The following is a 21,104-nucleotide window of genomic DNA, read 5'->3' on the forward strand; positions in this document are numbered from 1 at the left end:
GGTAGTGAATAGGCCGGGATGCCACGGTGGCCCGTGCCCCCATGTTAACAGGGCAACTAGCTTGCAAATTGTTAAATATCTTGTATTTGCCGGTGAGACTTGTGTCCACTGTTAAATATCCGGACCTGGCCTTGTCCACGATAGGAAGAAGTCAGCTTGTTATAAATCAGTGTAGAGGTTTATTAATATCTTGAAGGAAAACACAGGAACAGGGAAAATGTCCAAATAACACAAATATCAGTCAATTGTCAATAGCTTACATCTTCAGAGAAGTTAAATCATCTGGATATCTTGTAGTTACAGCTTTGTTCATGCTTGTCATCTGGTTGGTGGACTTGGGCTGGTTATGACGTTCATGGATGTCCATCTGCCTGGACCACCCACCCTGGTGTTCCCAAAGACAGACCTCCTGGTCTTCCCCTGGTCTTCCCAAAGACAGACCCAGACATGTGTATTTCTTACTCATTTATATTCATGAGAGTGGGTGTTACCTTCCATCTTGTAGCTATGTAAGGAGATTTCTAAAATAGTGTACTCTAACCGCACCCATGTTCCAAGAATATAAGACTATGATGTCAGTAGAGTGTTAACCCCATGTCTGCTAGAGAATATTGTAAATATATAATATTTAACACAAATGTCCAGGCCGCCCGCACCCAAAACATCTGCGCTCTAGCATTCTTCCAGTAGGTCGTTGTCTAGGGACAGGGTTGTTCATAGCTGGAGGCCGATGGGCTGGGGCAGGGGTAGAGGGTGAAGTGTAATCCTGAGGCCGGGCACGAAAGGTGGGTGGCTGGATGAAGGGTGTATGGCGGACTGTGGTAGTTTTCCGCTCCTCTGCAAACAACCTCTTCCACTGCGGCTTGATGGTCAGGCCCTCATCTGCAAGAGAAGCAGCTTGCTCAACTGTGGCTGGGTTCCGTTCCAGCACCCACTCACGGATCTCAGCAGGGCACTGGGAAAAGAACTGTTCTTTAAGTATGACTTGGAGGATCTTATCGACTGTGACAGCCTCCTCTCCTTCTAGCCAGCGCTTGCATGCTTGCTTCAACTTGTGGGCGAACATGTGGAAGGAGCTTCCCCCATTGTAAGACAAAGAGCGGAACTGAACTCGGTAGGTCTCTGGAGTGACTGCATAATACTTCTGCACCGCTCTTTTAATGGCCTCATAGTCCCGCTGATCACTAGGGTCCATGGCTCTGAGAGCTTCCGTAGCCCCATCTCGTAGGTGCCCCACCAGATACCGGACCCAATCCTTCTCTGGGACTTCCATCAGGTGGCACTGGTGTTCGAAGTCCTGAAAATATCCATCAACATCCCCAGCCGCTTCATCAAAGGTCTTGAAGTGTTTATGGGAGACATATTGTGGTTCTCTCACTGTTGGGCTGGGGGTCGACGTTTGATTATAATTCCGCGTAGTTATCTCAGCCATTCGCATTTCATGCGCCATTCTTTCCTTTTCATGCGCCATTCTCTGTTCCTCCTTCTCCGTTTCCTGAGCCCTCTGTAATGCTCTACTCCTTTGCTCTGCAGTTGCTCCTAGCCCCAGCACTGCCAATTCCTCCTCATACAAAACAACCCATCTGCTCTTTTGGGTCTGTACCTGCCACTCCTGTATCTCTACTGTCTCCTGGGGGCAGCCCTCCTCATGGTCGCTTTGCAGGGTCATCTCCTCCAGTGCCTCGATCAGTTGATCTTTCGTTCTACCCTGGTAACTCAGGTTTAGTTCCCGGGCCCTTACTTGTAGACTTGCCATAGTCCAGTTCCTGTATTCTGAGGTTGTGGCTCCATTAATCGCTGAGCTGCTGTAGTCCATCTCGCTGTCCGCTGTTGATCCCACTGCTTCCACCAGTTGTCACGGAGCGAAGGTATATGTCTTCCTCCGGAAGGTCTTTTGAATCAACACGGACGCAAGAGGTCGGGAGACAACAGCAATTTATTGTAATCCACAAAGTTAGTAGCCGGTGGCGGTCACATCAACCGTAATAACAATAAGTCCACAGAAGTCACAATCCAATGATAGCTTTGGTTCCTTGGTCCTGTAACTAAATCCTGGCTCTCTGCAGAGCTGTGCACAGGCCGGCTAACTCATACTAACTGCTAGCTACATCTATATACTAAACTGTTACTTAATATATCTGGGGGTGGGAAGGGCTGAGTCACAGATCCTTCCCCCCTCACCTATGCCAAGGAGAGCAGACTCCCTGTCTCTTTTGAACAATGCACAGTCCAACATCTTCTTGGAGACACGGATCAGATTATCTCCACCCATTGTCCTCACTGGTCCTCACTAGTTAGAGGGATTTGCATACAATGTGCTAACACACTAGACCCTAATCAGCCAACTACACATTGATGTATATAACAGGTTAGAGAATACATTCCACATGAAATATATATTACACATTGCCTATAGTATAGACTCTAACCATCCCGTGACAACCCTCATTTCTTGCTACTGGTATATAGTGCCATTGTCTGACTGGGAATTCAAAGAATATATTGGGGTTATAAATACCCTCATTTCTTGCTACTGGTATATAGTGCCATTGTCTGACTGGGAATTCAAAGAATATATTGGGGTTACGTGCACCCACAATTTTTGCTACTGGTATATAGTGCCAATTTCTAACTGGGAATTCAAAATGCGCAAGGCTCCCGGAAAGGGACGTGGACGAGGCCGTGGGCGAGGTCGGGGGAATGGTTCTGGGGAGCAAGGTAGCAGTGAAGCCACAGGGCGTCCCGTGCCTACTCCTGTGGGGCAGCAAGCATTGCGCCACTCCACAGTGCCAGGGTTGCTTGCCACATTAACTAAACTGCAGGGTACAAACCTTAGTAGGCCCGAGAACCAGGAACAGGTCTTGCAATGGCTGTCAGAGAACGCTTACAGCACATTGTCCAGCAGCCAGTCAGACTCTGCCTCCTCTCCTCCTATTACCCAACAGTCTTGTCCTCCTTCCTCCCAAAATTCCCAAGCTTCACAGAACAATAACCCCAACAGTCCCTGCTTCCCAGAGCTGTTCTCCACTCCTTTCATTGTCCCTCAACCTGCCTCTCCACGTCACGATTCCACGAACCTAACAGAGGAGCATCTGTGTCCAGATGCTCAAACACTAGAGTCTCCTCCATCTCCGTTCGATTTGGTGGTGGATGACCAGCAACCCACCCTCATCGACGATGATGTGACGCAGTTGCCGTCAGGGCATCCAGTTGACCGGCGCATTGTGCGGGAGGAGGAGATGAGACAGGAGTTGGAAGAGGAAGTGGTGGATGATGAGGACACTGACCCGACCTGGACAGGGGGGATGTCAAGCGGGGAAAGTAGTGTGGATGTTGAGGCAGGTGCAGCACCAAAAAGGGTAGCTAGAGGCAGAGGTCAGCAGCTTAGGCGAAGCCAGGCCACACCGGGAATCTCCCAAGATGTTCCAGTTCTTACCCAGCCCCGAAAAACTCCCACCTCGAGGGCACGTTTCTCGAAGGTGTGGAGTTTTTTCAAGGAATGCGCCGAGGACAGATATAGTGTTGTCTGCACAATTTGCCTCTCGAAATTGATTAGGGGCTCTGAGAAGAGCAACTTGTCCACCACTTCAATGCGCCGTCATTTGGAATCCAAGCACTTGAATCAGTGGTAGGCAGCAACGGCAGGACAAAGGCCGCCTGCCGTTCACGCCACTGCCTCTGCCACTGCCTCTGCCACTGCCACTGCTGACTGTGCTGGCGATGCACTCCAGAGGACGAGCCAGGACACCACTTCATCTGCCTCCGCCACTTTGTTGACTTCTCCCTCATCCTCCCCTGTTCCTGTCTTATCTCCTTCTCCTGCACCATCAAAGGCACCATCAGGCGCTTCTTTACAACAACCCACCATCTCTCAGACATTGGAGCGGCGGCAGAAATACACTGCTAACCACCCACACGCGCAAGCCTTGAACGCCAACATCGCTAAACTGCTGGCCCAGGAGATGTTGGCGTTCCGGCTTGTTGAAACTCCCGCCTTCCTGGACCTGATGGCAACTGCGGCACCTCGCTATGCCGTCCCTAGCCGTCACTACTTCTCCTGGTGTGCCGTCCCCGCCTTGCACCAGCACGTGTCACTCAACATCAGGCGGGCCCTTAGTTCCGCGCTTTGCACAAAGGTCCACTTGACCACCGACGCGTGGACAAGTGCATGCGGACAGGGACGCTACATTTCACTGACGGCACACTGGGTGAATGTAGTTGAGGCTGGGACTGCTTCCCAAACTGGCCCGGTGTACCTCGTCTCCCCGCCTAACATTCCTGGCAGGGACACGAGAAGAACACCCCCCTCCTCCTCCTCCTCTACCGCCTCCTCCTCCGCCACCGCCTCCTCCTCCGCCACCGCCTCCTCCTCCGCTGTTAGATTGACCCCAGCTACGAGTTGGAAACGTTGCAGCACTGGCGTTGGTAGACGTCAGCAGGCTGTGCTGAAGCTGATCAGCTTGGGGGACAGACAGCACACTGCCTCCGAGGTGAGGGATGCCCTCCTCGATGAGACGGCAATATGGTTTGAGCCGCTGCACCTGGGCCCAGGCATGGTCGTTTGTGATAACGGCCGGAACCTGGTAGCAGCTCTGGAGCTTGCCGGACTCCAACATGTTCCATGCCTGGCCCACGTCTTCAACCTAGTGGTGCAACGTTTCCTAAAGAGCTACCCCAATGTTCCAGAGCTACTGGTGAAAGTGCGGCGCATGTGCGCCCACTTTCGCAAGTCGACAGTAGCCGCTGCTAGCTTAAAATCTCTCCAGCAACGCCTGCATGTGCCACAACACCGGCTTTTGTGCGACGTCCCCACACGCTGGAACTCAACGTTTCAGATGTTGAATAGAGTGGTTGAGCAGCAGAGACCTTTGATGGAATACCAGCTACAAAACCCTAGGGTGCCACAAAGTCAGCTGCCTCAGTTTCACATCCATGAGTGGCCATGGATGAGAGACCTTTGTGACATCCTACGGGTCTTTGAGGAGTCCACAAGGAGGGTGAGCTCTGAGGATGCGATGGTGAGCCTTACAATCCCACTCTTGTGTGTTCTGAGAGAATCCCTGATTGACATCAGGGATAACTCAGATCACACAGAGGAGTTAGGGATAGCATCCGATCCGTCACAGCTGGAGAGTAGGTCCACACATCTGTCCGCTTCACTGCGTTTAATGGAGGAGGAGGAGGAAGAAGAGTTGTCCGATGATGTGATGGTGATACAGGAGGCTTCCGGGCAACTTCGAATCGTCCCATTGTTGCAGCGCGGATGGGTAGACATGGAGGATGAGGAGGAAATGGAGATTGAACTTTCCGGTGGGGCCAGAGGAGTCATGCCAACTAACACTGTGGCAGACATGGCTGAGTTCATGTTGGGGTGCTTTACAACCGACAAGCGTATTGTCAAAATCATGGAGGACAACCAGTACTGGATCTTTGCTATCCTTGACCCCCGGTATAAAAACAACATCTCGTCTTTTATTCCGGTAGAGGGGAGGGCCAATCGCATCAATGCTTGCCACAGGCAATTGGTGCAGAATATGATGGAGATGTTTCCAGCATGTGACGTTGGCGGCAGGGAGGGCAGTTCCTCCAGTAGGCAACCAAGTTCTCACCGGTCCACACAAACGAGGGGCACACTGTCTAAGGTCTGGGACACCTTGATGGCACCCCCTCGCCAAAGTGCCGCCACGGAGGGTCCTAGTGTCACCAGGCGTGAGAAGTATAGGCGCATGTTGCGGGAATACCTTTCCGACCACAGCCCTGTCCTCTCCGACCCCTCTGCGCCCTACACGTATTGGGTGTCGAAGTTGGACCTGTGGCTTGAACTTGCCCTATATGCCTTGGAGGTGCTGTCCTGTCCTGCCGCCAGCGTCCTATCTGAGAGGGTGTTCAGTGCAGCCGGTGGCATCATCACTGACAAGCGCACCCGTCTGTCAGCTGAGAGTGCCGACCGGCTCACTTTGATAAAAATGAACCACCACTGGATAGAGCCTTCATTTTTGTGCCCACCTGTGTAAAGCACCCCAACATGAAACTCCATGTCTGTACTCAACCTCTCCAATTCCTCCGCATCCTCATACTCATCCACCATAAGCGTTGCACAATTCTGCTAATACTAGGCTCCCTCCACCCTGCTTTCCCACAACTCTGCTGGTTAGAGGCTCCCTCCACCCTGATTTCCACCAACTCTGCTGGTTAGAGGCTCCCTCCACCCTGCTTTCCCACAACTCTGCTGGTTAGAGGCTCCCTCCACCCTGATTTCCACCAACTCTGCTGGTTAGAGGCTCCTTCCACCATGAATTGGTCCAAACTGGGCTGTTTAGAGGCTCCCTCCACCATGAATTGGTCCAAACTGGGGTTTTTAGAGGCTCCCTCCACCATGAATTGGTCCAAACTGGGGTTTTTAGAGGCTCCCTCCACCATGCATTTGCCCAAACTGGGCTGTTTAGAGGCTCCCTCCACCATGAATTTGCCCAAACTGGGCTGTTTAGAGGCTCCCTCCACCATTAATTGGTCCAAACTGGGCTGGTTAGAGGCTCCCTCCACCATGAATTGGTCCAAACTGGGGTTTTTAGAGGCTCCCTCCACCATGAATTGGTCCAAACTGGGGTTTTTAGAGGCTCCCTCCACCATGAATTTGCCCAAACTGGGCTGTTTAGAGGCTCCCTCCACCATGAATTTGCCCAAACTGGGCTGTTTAGAGGCTCCCTCCACCATGAATTGGTCCAAACTGGGGTTTTTAGAGGCTCCCTCCACCATGAATTGGTCCAAACTGGGGGTTTTTAGAGGCTCCCTCCACCATGAATTTGCCCAAACTGGGCTGTTTAGAGGCTCCCTCCATCATGAATTGGTCCAAACTGGGGTTTTTAGAGGCTCCCTCCACCATGAATTGGTCCAAACTGGGGTTTTTAGAGGCTCCCTCCACCATGAATTGGTCCAAACTGGGCTGGTTAGAGGCTCCCTCCACCCTGATTTCCACCAACTCTGCTGGTTAGAGGCTCCCTCCACCATGAATTGGTCCAAACTGGGCTGTTTAGAGGCTCCCTCTACCATGAATTGGTCCAAACTGGGGTTTTTAGTGGCTCCCTCCACCATGAATTGGTCCAAACTGGGGTTTTTAGAGGCTCCCTCCACCATGAATTTGCCCAAACTGGGCTGTTTAGAGGCTCCCTCCGCCATGAATTGGTCCAAACTGGGGTTTTTAGAGGCTCCCTCCACCATGAATTGGTCCAAACTGGGGTTTTTAGAGGCTCCCTCCACCATGAATTTGCCCAAACTGGGCTGTTTAGAGGCTCCCTCCACCATGAATTGGTCCAAACTGGGGTTTTTAGAGGCTCCCTCCACCATGAATTGGTCCAAACTGGGGTTTTTAGAGGCTCCCTCCACCATGAATTGGTCCAAACTGGGGTTTTTAGAGGCTCCCTCCACCATGAATTGGTCCAAACTGGGGTTTTTAGAGGCTCCCTCCACCATGAATTGGTCCAAACTGGGGTTTTTAGAGGCTCCCTCCATCATGAATTGGTCCAAACTGGGGTTTTTAGAGGCTCCCTCCACCATGAATTGGTCCAAACTGGGGTTTTTAGAGGCTCCCTCCACCATGAATTGGTCCAAACTGGGGTTCTTAGAGGCTCCCTCCACCATGAATTGGTCCAAACTGGGCTGGTTAGAGGCTCCCTCCACCCTGATTTCCACCAACTCTGCTGGTTAGAGGCTCCCTCCACCATGAATTGGTCCAAACTGGGCTGTTTAGAGGCTCCCTCCACCATGAATTGGTCCAAACTGGGGTTTTTAGAGGCTCCCTCCACCATGAATTGGTCCAAACTGGGGGTTTTAGAGGCTCCCTCCACCATGAATTTGCCCAAACTGAGCTGTTTAGAGGCTCCCTCCACCATGAATTGGTCCAAACTGGGGTTTTTAGAGGCTCCCTCCACCATGAATTGGTCCAAACTGGGGGTTTTTAGAGGCTCCCTCCACCATGAATTTGCCCAAAGTTGGCTGTTTAGAGGCTCCCTCCATCATGAATTGGTCCAAACTGGGGTTTTTAGAGGCTCCCTCCACCATGAATTGGTCCAAACTGGGGTTTTTAGAGGCTCCCTCCACCATGCATTTGCCCAAACTGGGCTGTTTAGAGGCTCCCTCCACCATGAATTTGCCCAAACTGGGCTGTTTAGAGGCTCCCTCCACCATGAATTGGTCCAAACTGGGGTTTTTAGAGGCTCCCTCCACCATGAATTGGTCCAAACTGGGGTTTTTAGAGGCTCCCTCCACCATGAATTTACCCAAACTGGGCTGTTTAGAGGCTCCCTCCACCATGAATTGGTCCAAACTGGGGTCTTTAGAGGCTCCCTCCACCATGAATTGGTCCAAACTGGGGGGTTTTAGAGGCGCCCTCCACCATGAATTTGCCCAAACTGGGCTGTTTAGAGGCTCCCTCCATCATGAATTGGTCCAAACTGGGGTTTTTAGAGGCTCCCTCCACCATGAATTGGTACAAACTGGGGTTTTTAGAGGCTCCCTCCACCATGAATTGGTCCAAACTGGGGTTTTTAGAGGCTCCCTCCACCATGAATTTGCCCAAACTGGGCTGTTTAGAGGCTCCCTCCACCATGAATTTGCCCAAACTGGGCTGTTTAGAGGCTCCCTCCACCATGAATTGGTCCAAACTGGGGTTTTTAGAGGCTCCCTCCACCATGAATTGGTCCAAACTGGGGTTTTTAGAGGCTCCCTCCACCATGAATTTGCCCAAACTGGGCTGTTTAGAGGCTCCCTCCACCATGAATTGGTCCAAACTGTGGTTTTTAGAGGCTCCCTCCATCATGAATTGGTCCAAACTGGGGTTTTTAGAGGCTCCCTCCACCATGAATTGGTCCAAACTGGGGTTTTTAGAGGCTCCCTCCACCATGAATTGGTCCAAACTGGGCTGGTTAGAGGCTCCCTCCACCCTGATTTCCACCAACTCTGCTGGTTAGAGGCTCCCTCCACCATGAATTGGTCCAAACTGGGCTGTTTAGAGGCTCCCTCTACCATGAATTGGTCCAAACTGGGGTTTTTAGTGGCTCCCTCCACCATGAATTGGTCCAAACTGGGGTTTTTAGAGGCTCCCTCCACCATGAATTTGCCCAAACTGGGCTGTTTAGAGGCTCCCTCCGCCATGAATTGGTCCAAACTGGGGTTTTTAGAGGCTCCCTCCACCATGAATTGGTCCAAACTGGGGTTTTTAGAGGCTCCCTCCACCATGAATTTGCCCAAACTGGGCTGTTTAGAGGCTCCCTCCACCATGAATTGGTCCAAACTGGGGTTTTTAGAGGCTCCCTCCACCATGAATTGGTCCAAACTGGGGGGTTTTAGAGGCTCCCTCCACCATGAATTTGCCCAAACTGGGCTGTTTAGAGGCTCCCTCCACCATGAATTGGTCCAAACTGGGGTTTTTAGAGGCTCCCTCCACCATGAATTGGTCCAAACTGGGGTTTTTAGAGGCTCCCTCCACCATGAATTGGTCCAAACTGGGGTTTTTAGAGGCTCCCTCCACCATGAATTTGCCCAAACTGGGCTGTTTAGAGGCTCCCTCCACCATGAATTGGTCCAAACTGGGGTTTTTAGAGGCTCCCTCCACCATGAATTGGTCCAAACTGGGGTTTTTAGAGGCTCCCTCCACCATGAATTGGTCCAAACTGGGGTTTTAGAGGCTCCCTCCACCATGAATTGGTCCAAACTGGGGGTTTTTAGAGGCTCCCTCCACCATGAATTTGCCCAAACTTGGCTGTTTAGAGGCTCCCTCCATCATGAATTGGTCCAAACTGGGGTTTTTAGAGGCTCCCTCCACCATGAATTGGTCCAAACTGGGGTCTTTTGAGGCTCCCTCCACCATGCATTTGCCCAAACTGGGCTGTTTAGAGGCTCCCTCCACCATGAATTTGCCCAAACTGGGCTGTTTAGAGGCTCCCTCCACCATGAATTGGTCCAAACTGGGGTCTTTAGAGGCTCCCTCCACCATGAATTGGTCCAAACTGGGGGGTTTTAGAGGCTCCCTCCACCATGAATTTGCCCAAACTGGGCTGTTTAGAGGCTCCCTCCACCATGAATTTGCCCAAACTGGGCTGTTTAGAGGCTCCCTCCACCATGAATTGGTCCAAACTGGGCTGTTTAGAGGCTCCCTCCACCATGAATTGGTCCAAACTGGGGTTTTTAGAGGCTCCCTCCACCATGAATTGGTCCAAACTGGGGGTTTTTAGAGGCTCCCTCCACCATGAATTTGCCCAAACTGGGCTGTTTAGAGGCTCCCTCCATCATGAATTGGTCCAAACTGGGGTTTTTAGAGGCTCCCTCCACCATGAATTGGTCCAAACTGGGGTTTTTAGAGGCTCCCTCCACCATGAATTGGTCCAAACTGGGGGTTTTAGAGGCTCCCTCCACCATGAATTGGTCCAAACTGGGGTTTTTAGAGGCTCCCTCCACCATGAATTTGCCCAAACTGGGCTGTTTAGAGGCTCCCTCCACCATGAATTTGCCCAAGCTGGGCTGTTTAGAGGCTCCCTCCACCATGAATTGGTCCAAACTGGGGTTTTTAGAGGCTCCCTCCACCATGAATTGGTCCAAACTGGGGTTTTTAGAGGCTCCCTCCACCATGAATTGGTCCAAACTGGGGTTTTTAGAGGCTCCCTCCACCATGAATTGGTCCAAACTGGGGTTTTTAGAGGCTCCCTCCACCATGAATTTGCCCAAACTGGGCTGTTTAGAGGCTCCCTCCACCATGAATTTGCCCAAACTGGGCTGTTTAGAGGCTCCCTCCACCATGAATTGGTCCAAACTGGGGTTTTTAGAGGCTCCCTCCACCATGAATTGGTCCAAACTGGGGGTTTTTAGAGGCTCCCTCCACCATGAATTTGCCCAAACTGGGCTGTTTAGAGGCTCCCTCCATCATGAATTGGTCCAAACTGGGGTTTTTAGAGGCTCCCTCCACCATGAATTGGTCCAAACTGGGGTTTTTAGAGGCTCCCTCCACCATGAATTGGTCCAAACTGGGGTTCTTAGAGGCTCCCTCCACCATGAATTGGTCCAAACTGGGCTGGTTAGAGGCTCCCTCCACCCTGATTTCCACCAACTCTGCTGGTTAGAGGCTCCCTCCACCATGAATTGGTCCAAACTGGGCTGTTTAGAGGCTCCCTCCACCATGAATTGGTCCAAACTGGGGTTTTTAGAGGCTCCCTCCACCATGAATTGGTCCAAACTGTGGGTTTTAGAGGCTCCCTCCACCATGAATTTGCCCAAACTGAGCTGTTTAGAGGCTCCCTCCACCATGAATTGGTCCAAACTGGGGTTTTTAGAGGCTCCCTCCACCATGAATTGGTCCAAACTGGGGGTTTTTAGAGGCTCCCTCCACCATGAATTTGCCCAAAGTTGGCTGTTTAGAGGCTCCCTCCATCATGAATTGGTCCAAACTGGGGTTTTTAGAGGCTCTCTCCACCATGAATTGGTCCAAACTGGGGTTTTTAGAGGCTCCCTCCACCATGCATTTGCCCAAACTGGGCTGTTTAGAGGCTCCCTCCACCATGAATTTGCCCAAACTGGGCTGTTTAGAGGCTCCCTCCACCATGAATTGGTCCAAACTGGGGTTTTTAGAGGCTCCCTCCACCATGAATTGGTCCAAACTGGGGTTTTTAGAGGCTCCCTCCACCATGAATTTGCCCAAACTGGGCTGTTTAGAGGCTCCCTCCACCATGAATTGGTCCAAACTGGGGTCTTTAGAGGCTCCCTCCACCATGAATTGGTCCAAACTGGGGGGTTTTAGAGGCTCCCTCCACCATGAATTTGCCCAAACTGGGCTGTTTAGAGGCTCCCTCCATCATGAATTGGTCCAAACTGGGGTTTTTAGAGGCTCCCTCCACCATGAATTGGTACAAACTGGGGTTTTTAGAGGCTCCCTCCACCATGAATTGGTCCAAACTGGGGTTTTTAGAGGCTCCCTCCACCATGAATTTGCCCAAACTGGGCTGTTTAGAGGCTCCCTCCACCATGAATTTGCCCAAACTGGGCTGTTTAGAGGCTCTCTCCACCATGAATTGGTCCAAACTGGGGTTTTTAGAGGCTCCCTCCACCATGAATTGGTCCAAACTGGGGTTTTTAGAGGCTCCCTCCACCATGAATTTGCCCAAACTGGGCTGTTTAGAGGCTCCCTCCACCATGAATTGGTCCAAACTGGGGTTTTTAGAGGCTCCCTCCATCATGAATTGGTCCAAACTGGGGTTTTTAGAGGCTCCCTCCACCATGAATTGGTCCAAACTGGGGTTTTTAGAGGCTCCCTCCACCATGAATTGGTCCAAACTGGGCTGGTTAGAGGCTCCCTCCACCCTGATTTCCACCAACTCTGCTGGTTAGAGGCTCCCTCCACCATGAATTGGTCCAAACTGGGCTGTTTAGAGGCTCCCTCTACCATGAATTGGTCCAAACTGGGGTTTTTAGTGGCTCCCTCCACCATGAATTGGTCCAAACTGGGGTTTTTAGAGGCTCCCTCCACCATGTATTTGCCCAAACTGGGCTGTTTAGAGGCTCCCTCCGCCATGAATTGGTCCAAACTGGGGTTTTTAGAGGCTCCCTCCACCATGAATTGGTCCAAACTGGGGTTTTTAGAGGCTCCCTCCACCATGAATTTGCCCAAACTGGGCTGTTTAGAGGCTCCCTCCACCATGAATTGGTCCAAACTGGGGTTTTTAGAGGCTCCCTCCACCATGAATTGGTCCAAACTGGGGGTTTTTAGAGGCTCCCTCCACCATGAATTTGCCCAAACTGGGCTGTTTAGAGGCTCCCTCCACCATGAATTGGTCCAAACTGGGGTTTTTAGAGGCTCCCTCCACCATGAATTGGTCCAAACTGGGGTTTTTAGAGGCTCCCTCCACCATGAATTGGTCCAAACTGGGGTTTTTAGAGGCTCCCTCCACCATGAATTTGCCCAAACTGGGCTGTTTAGAGGCTCCCTCCACCATGAATTGGTCCAAACTGGGGTTTTTAGAGGCTCCCTCCACCATGAATTGGTCCAAACTGGGGTTTTTAGAGGCTCCCTCCACCATGAATTGGTCCAAACTGGGGTTTTAGAGGCTCCCTCCACCATGAATTGGTCCAAACTGGGGGTTTTTAGAGGCTCCCTCCACCATGAATTTGCCCAAACTTGGCTGTTTAGAGGCTCCCTCCATCATGAATTGGTCCAAACTGGGGTTTTTAGAGGCTCCCTCCACCATGAATTGGTCCAAACTGGGGTTTTTAGAGGCTCCCTCCACCATGCATTTGCCCAAACTGGGCTGTTTAGAGGCTCCCTCCACCATGAATTTGCCCAAACTGGGCTGTTTAGAGGCTCCCTCCACCATGAATTGGTCCAAACTGGGGTCTTTAGAGGCTCCCTCCACCATGAATTGGTCCAAACTGGGGGGTTTTAGAGGCTCCCTCCACCATGAATTTGCCCAAACTGGGCTGTTTAGAGGCTCCCTCCATCATGAATTGGTCCAAACTGGGGTTTTTAGAGGCTCCCTCCACCATGAATTGGTCCAAACTGGGGTTTTTAGAGGCTCCCTCCACCATGAATTGGTCCAAACTGGGGTTTTTAGAGGCTCCCTCCACAATGAATTGGTCCAAACTGGGGTTTTTAGAGGCTCCCTCCACCATGAATTGGTCCAAACTGGGGTTTTTAGAGGCTCCCTCCACCATGAATTTGCCCAAACTGGGCTGTTTAGAGGCTCCCTCCACCATGAATTTGCCCAAACTGGGCTGTTTAGAGGCTCCCTCCACCATGAATTGGTCCAAACTGGGGTTTTTAGAGGCTCCCTCCACCATGAATTGGTCCAAACTGGGGTTTTTAGAGGCTCCCTCCACCATGAATTGGTCCAAACTGGGGTTTTTAGAGGCTCCCTCCACCATGAATTGGTCCAAACTGGGGTTTTTAGAGGCTCCCTCCACCATGAATTTGCCCAAACTGGGCTGTTTAGAGGCTCCCTCCACCATGAATTTGCCCAAACTGGGCTGTTTAGAGGCTCCCTCCACCATGAATTGGTCCAAACTGGGGTTTTTAGAGGCTCCCTCCACCATGAATTGGTCCAAACTGGGGTTTTTAGAGGCTCCCTCCACCATGAATTGGTCCAAACTGGGGTTTTTAGAGGCTCCCTCCACCATGAATTTGCCCAAACTCTGCTGGTTAGAGGCTCAATCCACCCTGATTTTCAAAACAAATGTTGGTGCCAACCTCAACTTACTACAAGGGCCAAATTCACTGCTGGTGACAAGCTCTCCTCACTGCAAGTGCCAAATACACATGTTTCAAGGTGTTTTCCTACTGTCAGAGAGGTGGTATTGAGTGTGTAAAGTGTGTAGTTGTTAGGCTGTGATGTTGGGGTAATAGAGGGTCTTTGGTGTGTTAGATGCCCCCAGACATGCTTCCCCTGCTGTCCCAGTGTCATTCCAGAGGTGTTGGCATCATTTCCTGGGGTGTCATAGTGGACTTGGTGACCCTCCAGACACGGATTTGGGTTTCCCCCTTAACGAGTATCTGTTCCCCATAGACTATAATGGGGTTCGAAACCCGTTCGAACACACGAACATTGAGCGGCTGTTCGAATCGAATTTCGAACCTCGAACATTTTAGTGTTCGCTCATCTCTATTCATCAACATTAACCAGATGTCTGCTGCTCCATGGGCAAAATGCTGTATTTTTATTAGTAGTTCACTTATGCTTATAAGGAAGGTGGAGGTGATTCCATTCCTAACCATATGTTAGAACTAGATGTGAGGATTAAGATGACGTTACATAACATGTCGTAAAGACCTTGCAAATGCTACATTTGAAAGGTGACTCAGGATTTTAACCGTATGAATCACACAATACTCCTGTATTTCCATTAGCAAATTAAATATATATGTATTCTATACAATTACAATGTGTGTGCATAAAACTCCCTTCCCATTTGTTACCACTGTCCACACCTGTTTCCTTTCTGGGAGTGGATCAGGAGATAAGTAGTATCCGACAAAGACAAAGCGACCTGCAAGGGAAAGTTCAAGGGGCCTGCTGTCGGTGAATAATTATGATTACGTGTTGCCCTGGCTTCCTGAGCATGATACTGATGATATTTAATCTTTCTTTGAGATAAGAAGTGGAAGTTAAAAAAAACATAATGTATAAATCATACTTTAGCACCCAGTTCCTTCACTGTTTCATCAATCCATGTTTGGAGTAGGGATGTGAGTTTCATTACTGACCCAACCTTTCATCTGACAGCACATAAGATAAAATAAAGAAATAAAATGTGCTGAAATGTATTGAAAGCTAATTTCTTATTTATGTAGCTACATGAGAACATTATTTACAATTGTTTTACTTTAGTGAAGAAACAAAGCTGAAGAAACACATCAAGGGGATTTATTAAACTGGCGTTCTGTACATTCATCTTTGGCTGAAAATTCCACTACGCATGTATCACATTGAAAGTAATAGGTAAAAAAGCCTCACATTGATTTCAATGGGGAGCACGCGTATGCCGGCTCCCATTCAAGTCCATGCGATCTGCTTTTTACGCCGCTCACTCCGAACGAGTTTTAGGTTCAGAATAAGCGAGCGTAAACTCCATGTGAAGGCTCCCTTAGGGTCCATTCACACAGAGTTTTTTGGCAGGGTAAAAATCTGCTTTAGGAATTAGGAAATGTTGAAAAAAATGCTAGCAGTTTTTCCATGCGGTTTTTGCAATTCCACTTGGATTTTCCACCTCCCATAGACTGTATTGGTTTTTGTAGATGGAATCCACCTGAAGCAAGCTTTTTTCTGCTAGCGGAAAAAAAAAAAACTAGTGGAACCCATAGGTCTAGTTCACATGGGGTTCCGCATGAACATATTCCATCGCGGCTGCCTCAACGGGATGCTGGTGCAGTGCTCTGGCATCCCATTGCGGCTTTCCGCTCCAGATTAGGCCCAAATGAATGGGCCTACGCCGGAGGGTGGTGTCGTGAAGCGGATGCCGCGGCTGAATCAGCTGCGGAGTCCGCCTGAAGAAGGGGCACTTCTTTTTTCCGCTAGTGGGAACAAACCGCTAGTGGAAAAAAGAGCGCTAGTAGTCCACATAGACCTCTATTGTGAGGGGGCGGATTTTGAAGCGGATTCTGTGTCAGAATCCACCCCCTCTTGCCCCGTGTGAACTAGCCCATAGAACTCTATGGGGAAGCGTTTTCTCCACGTGGATTCTGACACGGATTCAGCGCCAAAATTCTCGCCAAAAAACTCTGTGGGGAAACCCAATCCGCTTTAAAAGCAGTTATCTATGTACCCTATATACTATAATGGGGTCCACCGGTTTTCCGTGCAAAAAATGCGGAGAGAAATTTCCTGCTTGCAGGATTTTTCTCTCTGCATTTTTAAAGTAGAATGGGAAACAGAATCCCTGAGCGCTCACTGTGCACAGATATGAAGTAATGAAGAAATCAGGACATAACTGTCAAGATAAATGATCTATGGCCAGACTAAAAATTCACAGTAATATCAGTCAGAAATATTATTATCTCAGTCTGTGTTATCTAGCTATGTAAGGCTCTTTGGAGAGCAGTAATACTGTGAATGTATTTTATTTCCATATGTTAAAATTTTACTTTATTTATTTTCACTTTTTTTTTGGCAGTGCTTAAAGTGAAGATACTGTCAGCTCATGATAGAGGCTCACATGCTGAAGTAAATGTCAAAGTTAAAAAGATTTTGAAAATGACAAAATTGAAGATTCCACGTGGAAAAAGAATACTGTACCCAGAGTCATGGACGAATCGTGGCTGCACCTGTCCCATCCTAAACCCTGGTATATTATCTTGTCTGCTACCTGCTTGATTGTTGTTATTCCACATTTATTCACTAATTAAAGGGGCTCTATCACTAGGAAAAGTCATTTTTAACTAATCACACCTTTGCATAGCCTTTAGAAAGTCTATTTCACACCTACCTATAGTATGTAGATTGCCTCAGTGGTTTCTGAATAAGTCCGTTTTTATTCATATGCTAATTAGACTGGTGCACGATACATCGTGCACACCTCTCCTATTGTGTTTTATGGGAGGCTGCTGCTGATGATGATGACTCAGCTTCCTGTTTGATAATAGAAGAGAGGAGGCTGCTGGGAACTTCCTGTGCTGGCTGGTGGCTCATTAGCATATGAATAAAAACAGACTTATTCAGAGACCACTGCGGCAATCTACATACTAAAGGTAAGTGTGGAATATACTTTCTAAAGCCTATGCAAGGATGTGTTTAGTTAAAAATGACTTTTCCCAGTGATAGAGCCCCTTTAAATATTTAGATTTACGTTCTACAAATAAAGTGAAATTAATTTATAATTATTTTATATGACTATTTAAAGGATAGACATCAAGTAAGATCAAATGTATCTTACAAAAAAAAGTAAAAGTTGCGATCATATGATGACAGGTCCTACCTCCCACTACTGTTGTTGAAAATGGGCTGTCAAGTGCAAAAAGAGAATTATTTACAAGTGTGTGGCAATATCACTCATATTACTTTTGTTTCTGAGTAGAGTATAATTGCCAGTGATAGTATATTAGAGCTGCTATTAAGGCTAAGGCCCCATGTAGTGAGCCACAGCAAAAAAGCAACGTGAGAAAAACCTTGGCAGAAACTCATTGTGGTTTTTCATACAGTGCTTATCACAAAAAAAGACTTCCTGCCTCCATTACACCTATAGGGAAACCGCTGGTGTTTCCGTAGATATAATTGACATGCTGTGATTTCCAAAACTGGAACAGTTTTGGAAAACTCAGATTGTCCACTGTGTATATTTTTCCGCAAAGTGTGGATGGGATTCACTAGAATCCCATTAACCTTGCAGTGACTGTAAAAAACTTTGTTTTTTTCCGCTTCATTTGCACCACATGGGGCCCCAGGCTGAGGAATCCTCTGCGGACTTTCCGGGAAAAGCATTGCGAGAAAAATGTGATGCATTGCCACCGTGGTTTTTCCCACAGCAATTTTTTTTTTGCTGTTTCTCACTACATGAGGCCTTAGCCTAAAGCAGCAGGTCTCTAGTGGTGCTCACTAGTCGTTATTGAGCTGCACCTTTAAAGGCCCTTTGACAAAAGTTATCCTGAGTCTTATGATTCAAATGTGTTTATTTCAATGTTAAATTGGGTTCAGAAGATGAAGAAACAATACGTTGGTTTAAATTTAATTTTGGCATCACCATGACCTGGCAGGTGAGCATTAGTAAAATTGCAAAATGAACAAGGTAAAACTTAAAGAGGTGTTATGGGTTAAATATATTGATCTATCCTAAGGACAGACCACTGATAACAGATCTATAGGGGTCCACTGCCCCCATCAAATAGAAGTTCTCAGGAGCTGATACACAGAAAATGGAGCAAGAAGCAGACAGCAATGTTCTCTGTGTAGTGGCCAGATGATGTCACTGAAGTGGATCATTAGTTGCAGTACCTCAGTTCTGCAATCTGCTTCCTGCTCCATTCTCTGTGTATCAGCTGCTGAGAGTTTATCAATGGAAATGGCTGGTTGCGGGCCCCCACTGAGCTATTTTCAGTGATCTGTCTTTAGGATAGGTCATCAAGTTTTTAGCCTAGAAAGCTCCTTGAAATAAGATTATGAAAACAACTTCAGGATTCATGAAAGAAGTCATATGTGATCACACTGTTCTGATTTTATTTATAGGTCTAGAATATCTAGTGGCTGGATATGAAGATGTGCGTACAGGTCGTCTCATTGTAAACATGAAAAGCTTTGTGCAGCTCTGGAAACCTTCGCTTGGGAAGAAAGTAATGGAGATATTAAAGAGAGACTGTATTTGAGACAAAAAGGCGAGTTACTGCATACAGAAGAAATCAATTGTATTTATTGACCAATTTAGTGAAAAACGCACATAGAGATACTGAATAGCAAAACCATTCTCCTGTCCTTTACCTGTGTGCATTACAGGTCCGGCTACATGGGGTTTACTGCCAAACGGATCTCCATTTCTCTGGCACATTTACAATATAATAGCAGGATACTACACTTAAAATGGAATTTCACCAATAAATCAAATTCATAAGCAAACATGGAAATGTGTAAGCTAAAGCTTCTACAATCATCATCCATTTTATTTAATTGAAGGTACAAAAGGAAAGCTTGGACTATTTGGAATGAGGTTATGCGCCACGTAGCCTCCTGAAATGTAAATAGCATTTTTATGAAGCACTTTACTAATTGTTCTTGCGTTTCTTTTTTATATTTGTTAAACAAGACAATGGTGTTTAGAAAGCTGCAGAACTGAAATGACACTAGAGACACCTTAAAGCAGTTTCTGCTTTTTATATTATTTGTTTTCTTCAGATGTATTTATGTTTTATAACCATTTCCATGTTACCAGAGATAAAGAGACAATGGACATTAATATTGTGTTTTATTCTTCTTTAAGCAGTGTTCAATTTAGACTTATTAACATGAAAGATTAATTTAATAACACAATTATACACTGATCAAGATGTAAAGCTTATGAAATGAAACAGTGCCAACCTGCAGTGGCCAACAATATTTTGGGTACACACAGGTGTCTATTGACCTGCAGCGGGTAGGGGTCTGTCAGCCAAATGGGGTTAATCCACTGCAGCCACTATGTGAGCCATCTCCCTAGAAGCGTTATCCAGGCTTTTAAAATATTTGGCCTGTCCTTAGCATAGTCCATTAGTAGTGAATTGGTGGTGGTCCCCGATGACATGTTTAAAAGGGCAAAGTGCTCAAGCAAGATGTGTAGCCTCTTTTTTTTTTTTTTCTACATTGACCCAGATCATAGTGTAGTATTGCGACCCCTTCTATCTGTTGGTTCATACAATTGCACATCTCCATTCACATTTGGTGACAAAAGTGTCCAGTAGTTGTTTTGCCATTCAAATACTCATCCATGTAAGAGAGAAGGTTGCCTGGGTGGTCTCTGTAAAACATATTATGATACGCAGACAGGATGTGACTTCTCAGATATCACTTCAGTCCACAGGAAAACATTGAGACCACAGCCCCACATGGCGTAAATGCAGCAGTTTGACTGTGGCCTTTTACAGTCTCTGCATCTATTGAACCCCATCCACACATTGAAGAAAAATCTGCACATCGGAAAATGCTGCAATTTCCAAAACCATCATGTTTTTGGAAATCTCAGCATGTCAATTATACCTACGGAAATACTGGCGGTTTCCCTATAGGTATAAACTTATTGGTTACCATGGACAACTACTCCACTTTTCAGTGTGCATGATCATTGTTTATCAAAAAATTTATAAAACTGTTGTGTGAAAAATATATCAGTAGTAACATACAAGGACTAAAATCTTGGTATGGCAGCTGGCGGGTGTAAGTTGCTTGACATTTACAATTTTTACATGACATTTACAATACAATTTTAGTCATGTTTTTAAATTTCTATATAGCCCTTGTAATATTGTACATTCAAACAAAGCTGGGAAAACCACACGTACTTACATGCACTTTATCATAGTTTGATAACAGTATGTTTGTGTACACCCTTCAGTTAAATGCAGATGTAGTCAAGGTATTTTTAGTGATTGTAATATGATGCAGATGTATCTGAAACAACCAATTTATGTTAAGCTTGTTTCCTGACAAAACAAACCATAATCACAGGGCAACACTTAGGGTAAGTTCACATGGGGTTTTTTGGTCCGGAACCTGAGGCAGAGGCCGCCTCAGGTTCTGGACCAAAATATGGGTAGCTGCGACTGGATGCTGGTGCAAATGAATGGGTCTAGTTGGGAGGGGGTGTCTTCTATGTCGCAAGGCGAATCCCCCTGAATGAGCATCTTGTTTCTTTTTCCAGGAGCTGGAACAAGCTGCTCCCGGAAAAAAGAACTTCCTCAAAATCCTGACCAAAAAGGCGGCTCCCATTGAAATCAATGGGAGCCGTCTTTTTGGTCAGGATTTTGAGGCGGATACGGCCTCAAAATCCTGACCAAAAAACCCTGTGTGAACTTACCCTTAGGCTGAGGTCCCATGTCTCGGAAAAGCTGCCTTTTATGTTGCAAATTTTGTTGTTTTTTTGAGCCAAACCAAAAGTCACTTCAACAGGAATGGAAC

The 21,104-nt window shown here is 47.7% G+C and overlaps 1 protein-coding gene across 1 annotated transcript in view; it reads left to right on the forward strand.

Moving 5' to 3' along the window:
* The window catches only part of NTN4 (netrin 4), a 95,341-nt gene extending 75,941 nt beyond the window's left edge, over positions 1-19,400 (forward strand). The window contains exons 9-10 of the mRNA XM_075274466.1: positions 16,645-16,815; positions 18,690-19,400. Of these exons, the coding sequence (XP_075130567.1) occupies positions 16,645-16,815; positions 18,690-18,826 (308 nt within the window). The 3' untranslated portion in view covers positions 18,827-19,400. The remainder of the gene's footprint in view (positions 1-16,644; positions 16,816-18,689) is intronic.
* Positions 19,401-21,104: the final 1,704 nt, after the last annotated feature.

The sequence above is a fragment of the Leptodactylus fuscus genome, chromosome 5 (genome assembly GCF_031893055.1).
Source record: "Leptodactylus fuscus isolate aLepFus1 chromosome 5, aLepFus1.hap2, whole genome shotgun sequence".
In the NCBI taxonomy this organism is placed as follows: Eukaryota; Metazoa; Chordata; class Amphibia; order Anura; family Leptodactylidae; genus Leptodactylus; species Leptodactylus fuscus.